This window comes from Scomber japonicus, chromosome 22 (assembly GCF_027409825.1).
Source record: "Scomber japonicus isolate fScoJap1 chromosome 22, fScoJap1.pri, whole genome shotgun sequence".
NCBI lineage: Eukaryota > Metazoa > Chordata > Actinopteri > Scombriformes > Scombridae > Scomber > Scomber japonicus.
In genome coordinates, this window is record NC_070599.1 from 13,293,717 (window position 1) to 13,312,325 (window position 18,609).

Consider the following 18,609-nt stretch of genomic DNA (forward strand, 5'->3'; position numbering starts at 1 on the left):
GAGAGGCTTATCCCAGTAGAAAAACTTCTGCAGTGACAGCTGGGATATGAATTTGATTGACATCACTTGACTGGTTTATGTGAAATGTGCACCAGCTGTGAAAAAAGCCTTCTTTTTTCAATTTCCACAGTCAAAGCATAGCTGTAAGGTGGATCTTCTCCATATGCTTTCAGCTTTGGATAGAGAAGAGGTGTGAACGTTCTTTAACTCTCATGAGAAAAAAACTTTTGGAAACAATGGTCTCAGATTAAGTAATGCAACTTGGTGCATTACTCCTAAAAGTCAAGAAACAACACACTTTAATTCATGTTCCCATAAAATATCACCAATACTGTATGATGGAATTGGTGTCTTTTAACCAGTAAGGTGAGACATTGGAAGACAACAACCTCCAAATCAATATATGATTCAATTTTCTTTTGTTTTGATATATTCTTGAAAAAAAGCCTCCAGGAGGTCAGTGCTCAGCCACAAAACCCTAATTTGTGGTTTTTACACTCGTTTTTTGTACGGATTAAACAAACAAGATACAGTTGTTCATTAGTGAGCATGTAGGTGTTAGTTTAGTTGCTTTGGCCACAGCTAAGCTGTCAGGATCCAGTTCGCCGCTGCTCTTTTTTCTGTCCATGTTTTCTTTCCTCCAGGGCTGGGCAGGGCCTTCTGGGAACTTCTGCAGCCACCCTCCTCTGCACACCTGAGATTCATCACCTCGTTTCCTGCTCTACAGATTTATAAGCCGGTCTCTCCCTCCACTCATCGCCAGTTCGTTGTTTCACCCACAGTGGTAACGCTCATGGCTCGTCGATCTAGTATTTTGTAAACCTTGACCCCGTTTTGGATGTTTTTTGGATTTACCTGTTTTTGTCTTTTCTCTCTTCCCAGCCATTTGCCTGCCCTCAGCCTCGCCTCGCCCAGCTCTGTCATCTCCCTGCTGCATTTTTGTTTCTGTTTTTGTTGCCTGAATAAACCATTATCGGTTTCAGATCTGCATTGTGGGTCCAGTCTTTTTGTTCTGTTTAGTAACTCCTGACATAAGCTTGCTGTGTCCGCCTCTTACACGTCATTATGCTAAGCTAAGGTAACTAAGATTTCACAGGCAAACATGGTAGTGGTATCAGTCTTCTCTTTTAACTCATACTGAATAATAAGCACATTTCCAAAAAATGTCTAACTATTCCTCAGTGAATATTTCAAATATTTCAAAGTTGTAACCAAGAGGCAACACTGTAGCAGTAACACATTATATTATCTTGTTTGACTTTACGTGATTGTCTGTTTTGAAGCCCACCTGATTCGAAAACACCTTGACTTCACAATGACTTGCTCGTGATGATCCTCAGGGCTCCTTCTGCAACGAATAGATTTTTAATAGACATCTCTGGCTCTCATTACTCAAGGCAACAACCGTGTACAGATCGCCTTATTTTTGCAGTCCTCTAACAAGCTGCCGAGCTGCACTGTGGAGAGAAGCTGCTGCTTAAGTGAGAACAATTGATATTTAAGTTAACAACATGCTGAGTGAGGGAAGCAGGAGAGGTGTTGAATTGTGATCTGAGCCAAAAAGAGAACGATTTGTTCTATAGGGCCATTATTCACTGCTTTTATACAGTGATGTTAGTTGTTTTCAAAGGAAAATACGTGATACTGCTGAATGTAAATGTTTTGTCACAATGTATTATATGTTGTCTGCTTCTATAATTATTTTTAATAGTGTAGCTGTGTTTACAAGCATTTCATCTTTTTAATGCAACGAGCTCTTTAATCATCCCTGTAAATGCAAGCAAACAGACTTATTAAAGCGGTGTGGAGTGTGTTTTACATTATTGCAACATAATGCTAATAATGTAATCTTGTAAACACAAATATGTTGTGATGTATTGACAATGGCGATGAGGACAAAGAAGACCTATCCAACCTGTTTTACAAGGTTTTTTTTAAAAATGAGACTTGTAAGTGGTAGATACATTATTTTGCTAAATAGAAGAAGCACCTCCAAAATGTGGAGAAGAGCAGTAATTAAGACAAAATGTTTTCCACTGATTAAAAATGTGTAAAGTAAAAATGGATAAATGAGATCAATTTAATTGTTGAGAACTGTCAGCCTGCTGCACAAAGCTGTGTAGGGGATAATTGAAAGAGTTATGAAGGAAACTGCACTGAAAGCATAGTTAAGGACAGTGTGGACAGCCACATAATGGTCTGAATTAAGACCCCTGCTTGCTGTGGTTTTATACTCCATTCTTTCACTTTGTGGAACTGCTCATAGCTCCTCAGTGTTTACCAATATCTGTATAGCTACAACTTTGGACAAGTAAGACAAGATTAAGGCATCTCAATGTTATTAGGCTGTCAAGAGACTCAATCGTATAGTATATAAGAGACATTATAAGGAGGTTCTGCCATGACTTTGGTTTGATTTTTCTGCCACTTTACTATGACAGGTTGACTGGATCTTACAGCAAATGGCTTGCCACAAGTTTCTGGCTGTTTACTTTGGCACTACTATTACACACCAGCATTATATTTGAACGCTGGGTGTGATTGAAGATAATTTTGTGATGCACTGTAGGCTCAGATGCCCATTGGTACGAGCACATAAATACACCCCACATTGTATTGGTAACCAAGAGTACCATTGGAAACAAGCAAGGTGTATATACTTTGTATTACTTTTTGGCAAGTTGACACAGACTATGCTTTCTTAACATACATATCCCTCACAGTGGTTAAATAAGAAGGGTTTTTTAATATTTAGAGAGGATACTGTAATTGCCTTAAAGCACAGCATCAGTTGGAGGCTAAACCTTAATCTCAGGCGTGTGACAAGTGAATCAGGGCAAAAGTGCACAGCTGTACCCCATCTAACTCAGCTGGAACAGAAGTTGTTGCTCAGCACTAAAAGAAACCAGCTGTGTTGATGTCCCTGGGACAGGTGTTAACCGGAGAGATGTCTATTCGCACAAAGAATGTATATGGCTTCAAGAAAGGTCTTAAAAACTATTAGAAGTGCCAAAACTAACTCTTGATGGGAGTGTATTTCAGAATGCATTAGAGTAGTGTTGATTTGTATGCTGCAAGTTAAATGAACATTTTTTCTTTTCTTTGAAAGTCATAATTGGTTTGAAAGGCTTGTTTGAAAATGTCACATTGTTGTCACTGCAATGCAATGAACAACTTTGAATCACTTTATGTAATTATGTGACACAAAGACCTTTGCTTCTTTACACAGAAGTGGCATTACCATGCTCATGTAAACATACCAGATATGATCCATCCATCTAGACATAAACTAGACCAATACTATTATATACTTTCTCCTACATACATTCATACAGAGACACATTCACTACTATAGGGAGTAACCTTTAATTGTATTTCCAGCATCAACTTTATTTCTTTATATCCACTTATCTTTTTGTGTTTTTGTTCTTTGTTTCCTGTAAAGTGAGGCATTCTCATAAACTCCTCAAGCTTTTTAATCCCACTTTCACTTATTGTAATTTCCTCCTCTTTCTGGGATCTATCATCTTAGATGCATTCTGCAACCGTAAACAAATTAGGAAAAATAGAATCCCCCCCCCCCCCCCCCCCCAAAAAAAAAAAACAACAAAAAAAACAAAAGCAACTCTGCTGTACATCTCCTAATTAGCCAAACATGCTCATTGGTACCAAAACCTTGATGTGAAGGCAAGGCGGCTTCATACACAATGGCAACTCAATGTGCTTTACATAAAACAAACATTTAACAGTAAGAACTGGAAACAAAAAACAAAGCACAGAAAAACTGAAAGAGAGAGAAATAAAATACCTGAATAGAGCATTAAATATAAGCTTGCAGCATTAAATAATGATTTGCTTTAAAATCATTAAAATACATTCCATACAGTGGTGCGCAGTGGTTAGCGGCCATGCCATATATGCAACCGACCCCGGTTCGAATCCCAATCGGAGGTCCTTTGCTGCATGTCACCCCCCCCCTCCTATGAAGAAAGAACTGTGCTGTGGTGAGGTCTAAAACCTGATTGAAATTTGTCAAGAAGTCCACTGGACTTCAAGGAATTGCTGAGTTGATTAAAAACCACATTCTCAACGATCTTGGCTATAAAAGGAAGATTTGAGATAGGTCTGTAGTTGGTTAGCATAGAAGCATCCAGCGTTCTCTTTTTTAAGAGTGGCTTAATGGCAGCTACTTTTAGGGGTTTAGGAAACGTGCCTGATTTAAGTGAGCTATTTATTATTTGTCGCAAATCTGTTTGGACAAAGTTCACAATAGTTTTTTAAAAAGTCTGACGGCATTGTGAGGTCTTAGGGACTGCATAAAAAGCGGGTTATGTGAAAAGAAAATCAAATGACCCAAAGATACATGGACCAAGTAAAATATACAAACTGCCTATGATGAAACATCCAGATCAATCCTTTTAAGGACTGGACATTGACATCATGTAACTAAAGTAGCACTACCACTAATGTGTTAAAAACAAACAGTAAATTAACGCAAATTCAAAAAATACAGGAAGTTACTGTAAAGTCATGCTTTATACCCATATTTTATAGTAGGTTTACCAGGCATTTTGTGGTGTTAAACTGTAAAAAATACAGCAAAGGCTAACTATGAAATTTTGTGAGAACTGATTTGGCTACAGGTCTCAGAATTTCCACACAGACATCCAGAGTGTGGTTGGGGGTTTGTTTTTCTGATCTTTTCCACGGCTCCCAATTGCAGCGTCCCCTTCAACAGTGCCAGCTCCATCATTGCCCTTTTAACGAGGTGATATCCACACACATGGGAGCAGATGTTGCAAAGAAAACACACTGTGACGTGATTGTGATCGATGTGCGCCTCCCACCATATCCACTGCATAATTTGGCGACTGGCATCAGGATAACAACCTGCATTATGTGGAGACAGCTGTCGCCATGGTGCCCGGGCAGTCATCGTATAGGCTCCCACCTTATTTCAGGCAGAGGCGGGGAAGCCAATTAGTGTTATTTACAGCTTGCTGATGTCGTCACCACCTTGAAACCTGTGTCTCGCTCCAGCTAAAGAAAATGCATGATACCTGGGTGGTTATAGGGGGGGCCTGCTGAAGAGAGCAGCAGAGATGTTTATTGGCAAAATTAGATGTAATTCTGTTCCAGACAGGAGATCATTTAGAGTTAGCACGAGCTTGTCCTTAAAGTTAAGTTCATGAACTTTTGCAGGGGATCCAAGGATTGTGTTAGTTTCCACAAAAAGGCCTTCAACATAAAACTGTATGAATATGTGATATATAAATCTCATAGACTGAAAGGTATGCATGAGAAAAATAGACCTCTGTGCTGGTGTATCTTCAGTCTTGCTTGTAGTGTTTTGTGTTTATATCCGAGGACATCATTTGTTTTTGAGGACTTCACATTGAATCTATCTGCAGAATAACATCTTGGTGTCATATTTCACTGTTGATGCTGTTTTAACATATTTTCACAGGCCATGTATAATGCATTAAAGCAATGGACTGCACATTTTACATGTCATTGTGTTGGCTTTATTATTAATGTAAGGTCTAAACATATGAATTACCTATAGGCATGTGTTGTAATTATGGTGCCCCAAATATCTTTGCAAACTCCATTGAAATAAATATACATCGCCAAAGTGGATGGTGCTTTCTGGTTTAAAATATGAAAGAAAAAAGCATTGAATGATGTAGATGAGCTGCAGCTGTAGGTTTGAAGGGTTTGCGATAATGAATCCGATACACAGCATTTGATGAAATGGTGAGACAGATGCAAACTGGGAGATGGCAAGACTGTGTGAAATACAGGAAGAGGACTTGTTATTGACTGCCACCAGTAATCTGAGCAAGCTTTGAAGTGTAAAACGATGATGGGATACATTTTGAATGTATTTGCACTTCCATCAGCAGCTTGAGAGGTCACAGGAACGGCACCTCTCACTATGAGGGAACGATTCAGTCAAAATACAGACAGCTGTGCGGCTATAAGATTGACAGAGTATTACATAGAACCAGAATGATCGTCTTTGTGGCTGTGTGGTAGTTTGTAAGTGAGAACTTTCAGGCTACACTCACCTATAATGTTTTAATACCCTTATAGTTTATACCTGTAAGGCTTGTTATTAAATAAAGGTTAATTTCATGTTCAAATCATATTTTTTATATATATCATACTTTTGGTTTGATGAATAAGTCTGACAGATGGCAGCTGATTTCCAAGTTCGTCTGTTATCTCTGGTGTTATTGTGTTGTTATATTTTGGAACACTGACTGGATCCTTATTAACTCCCTTGCCATCTAAATAGACTTTTCCAAAAGTTTATTATAGTTGAACTCCATTAGTCCTAAATTCACTGATCCACACAAGTCCTGAAACAAGGTCACTTGTCAACCAGTCATACTTATGGGCACAGAGATTAAGTTCTTTCAAGAGACTTTTAAACACAATAAACTCTTGGTGTCATTTAGGAAGACTGATATTGGTAAGTGTTCTAATGTGGTCTGGATGGGTGGAGAAAGCAGTGATATAGCCCTCTTGTCTTTTCCTTTCCTGTCCTCTCCTCCCCACAAATCTAAAAATATGAACGCCAGTGGCCTGCAGCATATTACTGACAGTCAGGGGGCAGCATTACGCGCCGTAGCATACAGCCTGCCGAAAAATCTGTTCGAAGAAGAAGTTGTCGCCTGCTAATGACGCATTTTTCCCGCGACGTTCAATTTTCAGCTAACTTCAGAGTTAACAAGTGAAGAGCTTCTTTAGCCTTAAAAATGCTCAAAAAGAAGTCAAACAGCACCGAAAAGAAAAGGAAACATTCCCAATCTGAAGAACGGCACGAGGCTGGTAAACGCAGAAGCACCGAATCCAACTTGGAGGTGAGACAAGCATGCCAGTGTCGAGCTCGTCTTGTTTTGTTCGTTCCTGTTTAGTTTATTTTCTGAAGCGATATCATAAAGCACATGCAGTCGACTTCTCCAAACAATGCCGTTTGAATATGATTTCCTAATGGTGAACGAGTTGTGATGATAAATTAGCCTCTAAGGACATTTTAGCTTTTCTTTCTTGTTCATTCGCTTATTTGTAGCACCGGTGTTACGGTGGAACTGGTGACCGTGCTGACTGGTGACTATTGCGTCCGTGGTTGTCGTGGTGACGGCTGCTGTTGGAAACGAGAACAAAACACGTAAATGTCCTCGTCTAAACCTCAAATTCTCAATATGTTCGCAGTTTCCCCCCGTTTTTCTTACAACAAATCAAACTTTTACCCCTCTTCAAGTTACTTTTATCTGGGGTAAAACATATATTAGCAGAGCAGCTAGCGTCTTGTGAGGAGTTTGACACTTATTATACAGGTTCATTGGTTGAATATGAACTATTCTGTGATTGAGGATAGCTGTATAAAATGCCAAGATAGGCTACGTTTTGTTTCCCACATTATACGAAATGTTGCGAGAGGTGAATGCTTCCTGTTCATCACCATTCAACTTAAGTAGAAACACAACAATGACATTCAATCCTTCTGACACTCACATTTGCAGCAGTAGGGTTCCTGTTTATTTTTCTATTATATACAGACAGGTGACAAAGGAAAAAACCTTGGGGGCAGGGGTTCCACACATGGTCCAATCATGCTCTGTGGCGGGTATAAAAATGCTGAGTCGGCCCAGTTGATTCTGGTTTTGTATAAAGATGGCAAGAGGAAAAGATTTAAGTGACTTCAAGGGAGGGTTCATTGTTGGGGCACGGATAGTAGGAGCTTCAGTCACAAAGACTGTTCAACTGGCTGGTGTTTCAATAGGAACAGTGACTATAGTGACATCTGTATTTAGATGTATGGGAAAGACATCAATAAGTAGGGTTAAAAGGTGTGGTCAACAGCTCACATTTGATGACCGTGATGCCCGTGCATTAAATGCAATGTGTAAGGAAAAAACAGAAGAGCAACTTTTCCTTAGGAAACTGAGAATGTCAATGCAGGACGTGATAAGACCCACCAAGATCTGTCAACAATTACACAGAGAGTGGTATTATTGTGGGGTTGCAGTGCATAAACCCCTCATTACAAAGATTAAAGCACATTTGAGAGTTCAATGGTGAAGAAAAGCAGAGGCACTGGTCTAAAGAGGTGTGGAAAAACAGTGATAGAGAAATGAGTCATCCTCATCTTTTTGGACCAATGCGTTAGACAGTGCTCTCCACCTCCATCATCAAAACAGCAAATTAGATGATATATTAAGGTTGATTTTTCCTTTAATTTGTCAGTCATCTGTGTATTTTATCTTCTATGTTTTTCCCCGCGCTTATACCACAGTCAGTACAGAGAAGAAACAGAATTCATCTTGGTCTTTTTGTTATCCAAAAGGGTGTAACATTAGATATTATTGTTGAAATGATGTATACTGTGGCATAGATAGATCATGTAGTTGTGTCTGCACTGAGGCTTTGGTCCAGTTGTTATTTATATTAGGTCGTTTTTCTTTTCTTTTTCTTTTATTCAATGTTTAGCTGCATGCATTAAAATTATCATTAAATTACAATCAATTGACAACTCTATTTCTTTTGCAGCAATGTCTGAAATGAAAACTAATTTAAATTCATTTACACGCAGCTGTTAGTTTATAAGTTACATCTACTTAAATAATGCAGTCAAATAAAATAACAGCCTTGCACAAAGTCCTACCTTTATGAATGTATAATGTAACATTGCATATTGCATTATACTGAGGGCTTTCTAAATTTAGTTCCCCCCATTTACATAAATAAAGTCAACCACACAGAATATTGGAGACCGTTGTGCTATAGTCAGAGTATTTTCAGCGACCATCACAGTCAAAGTGCTCTGTGCTTCATGCTAAAGTGCTGTGTGCTATGTGCATTCAGTCAGTCGAGGGGCAATGATGTTGGGACAGGGAGGGGTCAGTGTTCAGGAGCTGGACTGCTGTGGGGACAAAGGTGGCCCTCCTCCTTTGTGTTCTGCAGCGTGGACAGTGCAGCCTGTGGCCTGATGGGAGCCTCTCAAACACTGAGTGTAGAGTGGCTCCCATCAGATTTGTATATTTCTGTTACATTGTGGAATTTGAGCACACAAAACAATACATTTGGCTTGGTTAATTACCTTTTCTGTACATTGATTTGATTTGAATCCCTTTTTTAAAATGCTTCATCCGTTCAAAAGTTACGATAATTTGCTTCATATAGATTGCAGCACTACTTGATAATTGCCTTTTCCCACAATACTTGCTGTATTTAAGCATTTTAGCACTACTTAGAGTCTGTTACAATATCACGTGAGCCCCTTAAATAAACACAAAGATGTAAAAGTCGTTTGACACAGAACATTTTTCTATTTTTCTAGAACATTTTCTACATCAACAAACTGCAGAATGTTTGACTCAAGTCTAGGTTTAATGTTAGCCACATCAAAACCTTTAATATAATTACATTGTTTAGTACAATTATTGTTTTCCTGACACTGTATCTCAGTAACGCATATTGTTTCCTGAAGCAGGACTCTAAGGATGAGCTTGCTGACGCAGAGCTGGACAGGATTGGCAGTGACATTGAGGAAGGAGGACTGGACCTCAGCCTGCCCTTCCAGCCTATCACAGCTTATGTCACTGACAAGAAAGAGATGCTGGAGCAGTGTTTCCACGTTCTGGGGGAGAGGAAGCTGCGGAAGATGTTGCCTGATGAACTCAAGGTGACATTTTAGCGTGTCGACTCAATATTATATACAGTAGCTGTGAACTCAGCTCCTCAGAATGAAAGAAAATAAGACAGGCTGAATGTAAATGTCAGTTTTGAATAACATTATCTCAGAGTAGTATGAGAGTTATCACACTAGCCTTAAACACAAGTTTTTCATTCATAAAAAATGATGTGTGAAGAGTGAAGAGCAGTTGTCTACTAAAGGACAGAGCTGAGAAACAGGCTGACCTTTATCGTTACATAACCATTGAAATGCAGCTTTGAATTTCCACCCTGTACTTTTACAAACATTATTTTTTGTTTTTAATGGACCTTATTTTCTGCTTTAGCAAGTGTTGTCTTCCTAATTAACATGTTGGAAAGACATGCAGGGATTAAAGTTCTCCGTCGCTATGACGGATTTCTGTCAGTTTAACTGCTGAAAGGCCATATATGAGATCAATGCAGATCCGGTTAGAATTACAGAGGTACAGTATAATAATAATATATAACGTGATACCCTACATCTATCTATAAATGACAGGAACGTCTGTCTGTCTGTTTGTTTGTCCGGTTGTCTGTTTGTCTGTTATTCGCATATCTCTCGAACCGTTCATCCGATTGATTTCAAACGTGACAGATGTCTTGCTATGAGCACGAGTAAAGCCCATAAGGTAAAATAAAACACAAACGATTTCTGAACATTTATACCTCCTACCGAGGCGGGGAGTTCCGGTCCTCTGAAATGAGGCCACCACGGAAGTAACTTAGAACTGCATTCTATCAAAAGGCCACTAGGGGGCGGCCGTTTTGGTGTCAAAAGGACTTCCGTCTCTATACAAGTCAATGGAGAATTCACCAATTTCTCACTTGATTTCTAACCTCAGTAAACATTTTCAAAATGTTTATGGTCTCAATAGCTAGTTTAAAGCCTTCTTCAATGCAGTATGATGTTCATTTGTGAAATTTTGGCCTCCCTGATTTTATATTTGACGATAAAGCAGGGTATGCATTAGGGCGTGGCTACGTCGTGATTGGCAGGTTGATTGACCAATGTCCTTGAGATCCAGCCCTCGCAACCAATCGCAACCTCCCCGCTCCGCCGTTGGCTCCGTCCATACTTCCGCCCATGACTTCGCCTCATGCCCATATAAGTAGAATCCGTGTTCTTTTTTTCCCGGCATGCACCTGAAATATTCAAGATGGCGCTGCCTAGATTCGAAACTATTGGCTTCTGAGCAGCAGTCCACAAACCAATGGGTGACGTCACGGATGTAACGTCCATTTCTTTTATACTTTTATACTATGCTCCTACCCCCACTGTGGTTATACAGACCACAATATGCCTTATTAATTCCTGTAATCTTTTCTATTTCATTTAGAAAAGAGCAGCATTGGTTAGTGGGTGAAATATAATCTTGTTCAGCAGGAGAACAATTTGCCGTTTTTAAAGGGTTTCTATGAAAAGGTAGATGGTGAACAGTTTATAAAAATTTCAGTCAGAAGATTTTTTTTTTGCTTTAATCCCTGTATGTGACCACAGCCATATTCACACTGTTTGTTCCATCTTTGTTGTCATGGTGCACTTCATATCGGGGGAGGGGGGGGGGTTGTTTTGGCACAATTGTAAAGTAAAATGAAAGAGCAGATACCAAAGTTTTGTTACCCTAACCGATCATTGCAGTTGTTTGTTTGAGAAACATCTTCCATCTTTACTTTTTAATCACATTTTTCCTTTCACAGGACTGTGGTTTAGAGGAAATCAGAAAGCTGTGTTGGGAGCAACTGGAGCAGATCTCAGAGAAAAACGTTATGCATATTCTAGCAGGTAAGACTTTTTTTTCACACCTGCTTTCACTGCTGTCTGTGCTGAGTGTCTGAACAATCAAGTATCGGTTAAGACTGTTGTTTATTGTGTCTAGGGGAAGAACTGACATCTGGAAATTGTGATGAAAACACAGAGACTTCTGAGAGCCAGTGAGTGAACAGTTTCCTAACTCATTCAGGATGCAATTTCAGAGTAAAGTAGACCGTGTTCTTTTCCTTTCTCATACTTTTTATGTGTTTATTTCATTTGTTCCCCCCAATCAAGGCAAGACAATAATGTGGACTCTACATCTTGCCTCAAAGAAACTGCAAAAACTGAGGACCCAAAGCAAGGTAATTTAATATGTAATGCGCAGAAAGAACACACCCAGGCATTCAATCAAAGACTTCAAAGACAGAAAAGGCTATAAAAGAACCGTTTTACATTTAAAATGTCTGTCATTTTCTTTACAGAGGGTGGTGGCTCAGGCGAGGAGAGCGATGTTCTAAGCATAAATGCAGACACTTACGATAGTGACATAGAGGGACCCAAAGAGGAGCAGTCTGTTAAAGCTGAGGTCGGGGCAGTAAAAGTAGGGGACAACAGTGGGGAAAGCACAAACCCGGCAAATCCAGAGCCTCCCACAGACTCTAAACCAAAAGAGGCAAAGAAAGACATCCAAAGTGATATAGACAAAAGTGTCAGTGAGATTTTAGCATTCTCCTCCACTTCAAGCAAAGAGGAAGAGAAAGAACAGAGCGAACCACTGCTGTCTGCAGACGTCAGTTCACCTGTTGAAGGTGGATCCGTTTCAAGTTGTGTGCCGGCGGTATGTCAGCCGTCAATTCAGCAACTGGAGCTGCTGGAGTTGGAAATGAGGGCCAGGGCCATCAAGGCTCTGATGAAAGCGAGTGATGGGAAAAAGCTTTCTGTTGCAAAACACGTTTAACATGTTCTCATTATTTTTGTATGGTTTGATGGGTTTATAGACTGTGTATAATTTAGGTCACAGACGAAAGACTTGAATCATACCGCACAACATTCACAGCATAGTACTGATAGTCTTTTTATGAACCATGAATTAGTGTTTTTTGAAAGTACTCTTTAAAATATGTTGTGTTATTACTCCATATTGGAATGTTGTAAATATTTACTGTTAATTAAACAAATCAAGGCCTACCCTACATCAACTGAATGCATGTCTTCTGTGTTGGATGGATGTTTATAGTCATAGCACGTGTATTTTATTTTCCGGTCACTAGATGGCAGTATTACTCTGCCATAATATATCCATGATAACATGTCTAATCTGAGAGGGGGTGAGCAAGAGATGCTTTATTTGTTCGCATTACAGTCAAAATGGTCATAAGCAGCATGAAAGTCAAGTTTTCTATGCAGTGATGTAATTTAGTAATGCGATTAGGGCAAAAATTGGTTCTGCGATGGTAGAGGTTCTCACAGAGTCAGTGTTACAGCTTGCTGCAAACGGTATTATGTCTATAGATTTACAAGCCCAAATAGGTGGCAGCAGTGTTGTGCTGCCATTGAGAGATACTTTTGAGTTTGTTTTATGCATAGTAAAGCTACGATCAGTCAACCAAAAGAAATAAAATCAACCATTTTCATAATTGAATCTTTTAAATAATTTTTCAAGCACAAACACTAAACATTTTATGGTTCCTGGTTCTCACTGTGAACATTTGATTTTCTGTTTTATATTATAATAAATTGAGTATTTTGAGGGTTTTGCACTGTTTATCAGACAAAAAAGATTTGATGATGCCACCAGTGTCCTCTGGGATACTATGACATTTTTGACTCTTTTCTGTTTTCTAGACCAAACTGAATTGAATAATCAAGAAAATACCATGAGATTAGTTGATAATGATATGTAATGATAATTGTTAGTTGCAGCTATGCATTAGGTTGCTACCTAGTGAATAGTATTAATAACACTGTGTACTTCAATCATTTGCACCTTCCCAATGTTTAATTTGGTTTCTGACACCAATGTCAAATGGAACAAAAAAATATTTCCCATTGCTTTCCGACAAGATGCAGAAACCCCCCCAAAAGAAATGGTCCAACTGTCTTCACCTATTAACCAGTGTAAATAATCTGCCAATTTTATCCACCAGAGTAACTTTAGATTTATTTATAATTTATAGTGGCTATAATTAATAGCACCCTCTTGCGTAATAGTGTTGTTTTTTCCCTTTAATTTACTCCTTCGTTCCAGTATAAACTGTAAGGTTGTGGCATGTGTGCAATTACATGCAGATGCAGAGCAAAACAGCTCCCTACCCCACAACCTCAAAGGAGACAATGAAAAGTACGATAAGATGCTGGTTGCCTCCTGGGCATTTGCATTTAAAAGGGTTATTTCATGGGAGGAATGAGGGTGGGAGGGTTAAATGCACCATTCTCTATGCATTTATGTGCAGGTATCTTTGTACTCATTGATGATCTCAAGAGAAAAATGTCCACTTTAGTAAAAAAAAAAAAAAAGGGACACAAAGATTCTGAGTGCTAGCGGTGTCTTTGACTGGTGACTATTTATCGGTGTAATTTTTCTGCTATTATGATGTCAATTATGATTTGGTGTGAGCAGATAAATGGCTTTTTAAGCAGACCTCAAAATGGGCAGGCTGAAAAATGGATTGATGGAAGCGAGACGATACTGTTTTGTTGAGAAGGTACTTTCTGAATTCAAATTACCCAATGAACCATGTTAAAATATAAAGATATGATACTTGCTATTATGAAGGTCAAAAACAAGATTATATTAAAAAAAAAAAGAAAGTTCTTGTGCTGACTTCTTCATCTAGCTACTTAGTGGCTGCATCTGTCATTTCCCTCATTGTCACCGAGCCTTTGGATAGGGATATTCAAATACACTGCTGTCCTCAAAAACTGTTTTAGGGTTATGGTTTTCCTCTCAGATTTCCTTTCAACTTGTACTGCAAAACTATCTCTTAAAACTCTCAGGGATTCCAGATTCAGAAACAATGAATATCTGTCTCTTATTAAAACTCACACCACATACTTTAGTACTTGATGTTCTGGAAGACATCATATGTGACTCACGGTGTGCTGTAAGATGTTGCATGTTGGATGTCGGCTTTAGGCTTGGTGGACTTCTGGTAAATACTTAATGGGTGTCAAGAAATACCAATTCTACTGTTGTATTGCAAAGTCAAGTTTCCAAGAGGGACTAGGAAGGATGTAACATGTTATAGCATGGCTTCCTGCAAAGTCCAGTTTAAACAGTGGGAATGAAAAATATTACTCTTACTGCATTGCAAGTACTGTTCAGTTTTGTTGTGTAAATATAGACTCCTGTGTTCAATGTTTGGGGAGTTGAAATGTCATTTTCATGTTATTGGTAGACATGGTAACTGTGACAGTGGCCCCAAAGGACAAAACGCATACAATAGCGGAAACATTGGGAGGAATAAGCTTCGAGTCAAGAGTGTAAATACCAAAACAAATACAAAAAGCAAAAGCACAAACATTAACTGAAAAACACACAAAGCTGCAAATATCAAAAGCACAGTAGTAGAAATTTTAAGCAAAAAAGACACTTGGAGGAGGGGAGACACAGCACGAACCCTGTTTTGGCAACTCTAACTGCGTGACTTTAGGGATGTCAGTTTGGCTTCATCTTTGGTTCACCATATAAAGCCAGAATAAAATATTTTGCTAGTTACAAAGAGGATTACTGTTAAGTACAGTGCATACATGAATGGTCCTCACTGGATGAATGAATCTTCATCCAGTACCACCAACAAGTAGTTGTATTTGTCCAACATTGAGGTTTGAAGATACAGTACCATAGCAACTAATGACCTAGTCCTCATTGGCTGCAGCTATATATAAGCGTAGTGAAAGAGCACTTGATATACTAACCATAGACTGTATAAAAGACTAACACTACATGCTAAATGTTTTAACCACTTAACACACGCCCCTGTTTTTTATGCTGTTAGCCTAAACGACATGCCCAAGTTGTGAGCAGCACAGATCCCACATAGTTTGAGACTCAGAGATGTGTCTGGTATCATTGGAAAGGAAACACTCTCAGTGTGATTCTGTGACTTACTGACAAAGAGTGGCAGAGGTTACAATGATGGGGTTGTTTACTCGCCCATAGGTTTGCCTTTACAATGACATGTGTACAGACATTCAGGGACCTCTCAGCGAGATATAGACACAATGAGGCCACAGCCACAGGTCTTGGCTTCATGCAGTCCAGATTTTGAGTCAAAAGACCAAAAGATGAATTTTTCAGAGTTATTTTTCAACAGGTATGTCCATGCGTTTTCCTCAGGTCCTTTTTGGAGACTCCAAATGGACACTTGGTTACCAAAGCTGTATAACCACAATCAAACACCTATAACTTCACATCCCCTTTGCCTACAATCAAAATCTTGGTCTCTAATGAAAGCTGACACCATATTATTATTATTATTATTATTATTATTATTATTATTATTACATATAACCATATATTTTTTGTTGGCCATATCTATCTATCTATCTGTTTATTTTGCTATAAGTCATATGTCAAGTCGAAGAAGAACCAACCGTGTACCAAAATGCCGTGTGCGTAATGATATATGGTTCAACTCTTTTACGCACAGGGCGCACGCCGGTTACGCTTGGAGTTTGTTTATGGACAGCCAAACTAATAGCTTATACTAATAGTCATACACCGTTGGAAACCTCAGACTATTGGCTAAAAGGTTATCAACTTCATTTCACCGAATATTTCCATAGGCTGGAACAGCAGTCAATCAAAGCCATGTCGTCATTGTTGTCGGTCACATGTCCTCATTGGCTTTGGAGACATGTACTGCCTAATCCTAAACACCGATTGGCTTGTGTGTGTGGTGTCGTCAGAAGCAGAAGAGGCTCACGGTAGTAAACATCTAGTCACGTGTACTCTGAGATGGACGCGCAGGTCAGGAAATGACGTAAACGGACCGTATATTGTTTGTGATTTGTGTTATTACGTTACGTGTTGGACTAAATACATGGACATATTGAGGAAAGTATTTCGGTTTTATGGAAACGGATTTCATATTTCACAAGAATGGATACTTGGCGAGCTGTACAGAAAGTCCTGAGTCATAAGATGATCGTTGTGGATAAAGGGAAGACTTTGAAGGTATGTAGCATTATAGCTTTTCTTACTTAGCTCAGGGGCTAGCCGAGCTAATCGCTAATACTATTACGGCTGTGAGCAACCATATGAGTCGTGAGTGGTCTTGAATGAATCAAGAGCATCTAAGCTTTCTAACAATGTACGTCATGAATACATATGTTTAAGGGTTGGTGTTTAAAACATTCAGAAGAACGTGTGGCTACCTCCTAACATCCGTCCCGTCCCGTAGACGGAACAGCGTGCGTTAAGAGGTTAATGTTAACAAGCTAACCTTAATGCTTTGAATTACATGTCAGTGGCTGAATGTTAGCTTGTTAATGCTAGCAAAAGCTGATAGTAGTAGTTCACCTAAGGGAACTTTGAGCCCAACGAGCACACTCAGGCTGACAGAAATTAGCTGTCTTGATTTAGTGAACCTTTTAGCTAAGTCTAAGACACTAAACTTTCTGTTTTACAGTAGGTGATCTCAAAGCCTTTTGTACCACTTTTAGGGCACACTTAACACACTACTCTGTTCCACTAATGATGAGAGACAAACAATAACAAAACTTCTCTAATTTCTAATTTGCAATTAGCTTTCCAACATTAGCCATCACCTTCTTTGCTGTTGCGGCCATAAACAGCCACAATTTCTGAAAAGTTCTTGACTTTGAGCACTTCTAGCATCTTCTTTTGTGCTTTCACTCCTGTATGTGTTTTAGTGTTGGCAGTTATTAAGGTGCATTGCCCAAATGTGTGTGTTTTTATTGTCTTTTGTGGCAGCTGGAAAGTGTGGTCGAATTCGCAGTAGACACAGTTGTAGTATGTTTGTGAAAAAGATAACTTGCCAGTCTAATACAAGCCTCTAGATGCTATTGTGGTACCACAGGGAAACACCATAGGGACAAAAAGATATTTGAACATGTAGATGTCATTTTAAAAGAACACATCCTGTTTGCATAAATATAGTGGTTCTCTTCAAATTTCCTCTGTAGCGTCTCTGTTCTTTTCTGCAGCCAGAAATTAAATTGAACTAACAGCTCATGCTGACAGGCAATAAATAGCTTAGCACCTCTGTATGACTAAATGAATTGATTTCCCCAAGCAATGACTCATCGGACACATTTCATTTTCTTCACGTTCCAGACAAGTAGAGATATTTAATGTTAGACATACTTTGTTTTGATTAAATATCCAATTCTGTAATAGCGCTAATTTCTGTTGCATTGTCAATAATCACGATGACCATACCAATATATTTTGATTATATTTCAATATAGAGCTATAGTGGCTAGGTAGCATAACCCGTTCCTGTGTGTGTGTTCATTTCTAGCTGTAATGTTTAAGATTTCCTGGACCAGATGTGGTATTTGATTTCAATGGTGGCTCACTATAGGCATATTGGTCTTGGAATAATGGATCCTTCTGTTCCTTGTCGAATCTTACATCAGTGAATGGAAAGAATGACAATTGTTGCAGTTTCATCACAGGTGTGCTTCACATCTGTTCGCCACTCACTTCATTTGCAGGTGTAAATGCTTGGCTTTTTTCCTCAAAGAGGCATAAGCCTGGCAGAACCCTTTTTGAAAAATATGTAGTGGGTTTGGTGCCATTTGAAAGAGAAAAGCTCCCTTTTTTAGTCACACTCCAAAATCCCTGAAAGAGATTTGAACATTTGATATTCCACTCCAGTGTAGTATCTGCATTTTGAGAAAATTCTTCCCCTCCACTGACTCCTCTGACATCTGACTTTCAGATTCCATGCATGCTCTCTCCACATGCCCCCCCCCCCCCCCTTCCTCAACTTCGGGGTCTGCATTCAAATGGTGCATTAATACCATCAAACAACCATTGAAATTCTGGCGAAGCGACCAGCAAGCCAATAAAGCAAAATGCTTTTGAAGGATATCGAGAGACATCAGGCAGGATGGATGACCTTGCACAATCAAATCAGCATAATCAAATGAAATATCAC

General features: G+C 39.1%; 1 protein-coding gene across 1 annotated transcript; it reads left to right on the plus strand.

The window, feature by feature from the left end:
• The first annotated feature begins 6,720 nt into the window (after positions 1-6,720).
• On the plus strand, positions 6,721-12,674 carry LOC128383793 (caspase activity and apoptosis inhibitor 1). Its single transcript, XM_053343377.1, has 6 exons — positions 6,721-6,869; positions 9,503-9,694; positions 11,425-11,509; positions 11,604-11,658; positions 11,774-11,841; positions 11,962-12,674. Exons 1-6 carry the CDS (start codon positions 6,765-6,767, stop codon positions 12,435-12,437), a joined length of 981 nt encoding a protein of 326 aa, XP_053199352.1. The 5' UTR covers positions 6,721-6,764; the 3' UTR covers positions 12,438-12,674.
• Positions 12,675-18,609: the final 5,935 nt, after the last annotated feature.

Bases quoted from the DNA above. Each gene is read 5' to 3' on its own strand.
- LOC128383793 (XM_053343377.1), top strand. From the start codon at position 6,765: ATGCTCAAAAAGAAGTCAAACAGCACCGAAAAGAAAAGGAAACATTCC. The intron at 11,510-11,603 runs GTAAGACTTTTT...TATTGTGTCTAG, and splicing joins CGTTATGCATATTCTAGCAG to GGGAAGAACTGACATCTGGA. The intron at 11,842-11,961 runs GTAATTTAATAT...TTTTCTTTACAG, and splicing joins AACTGAGGACCCAAAGCAAG to AGGGTGGTGGCTCAGGCGAG.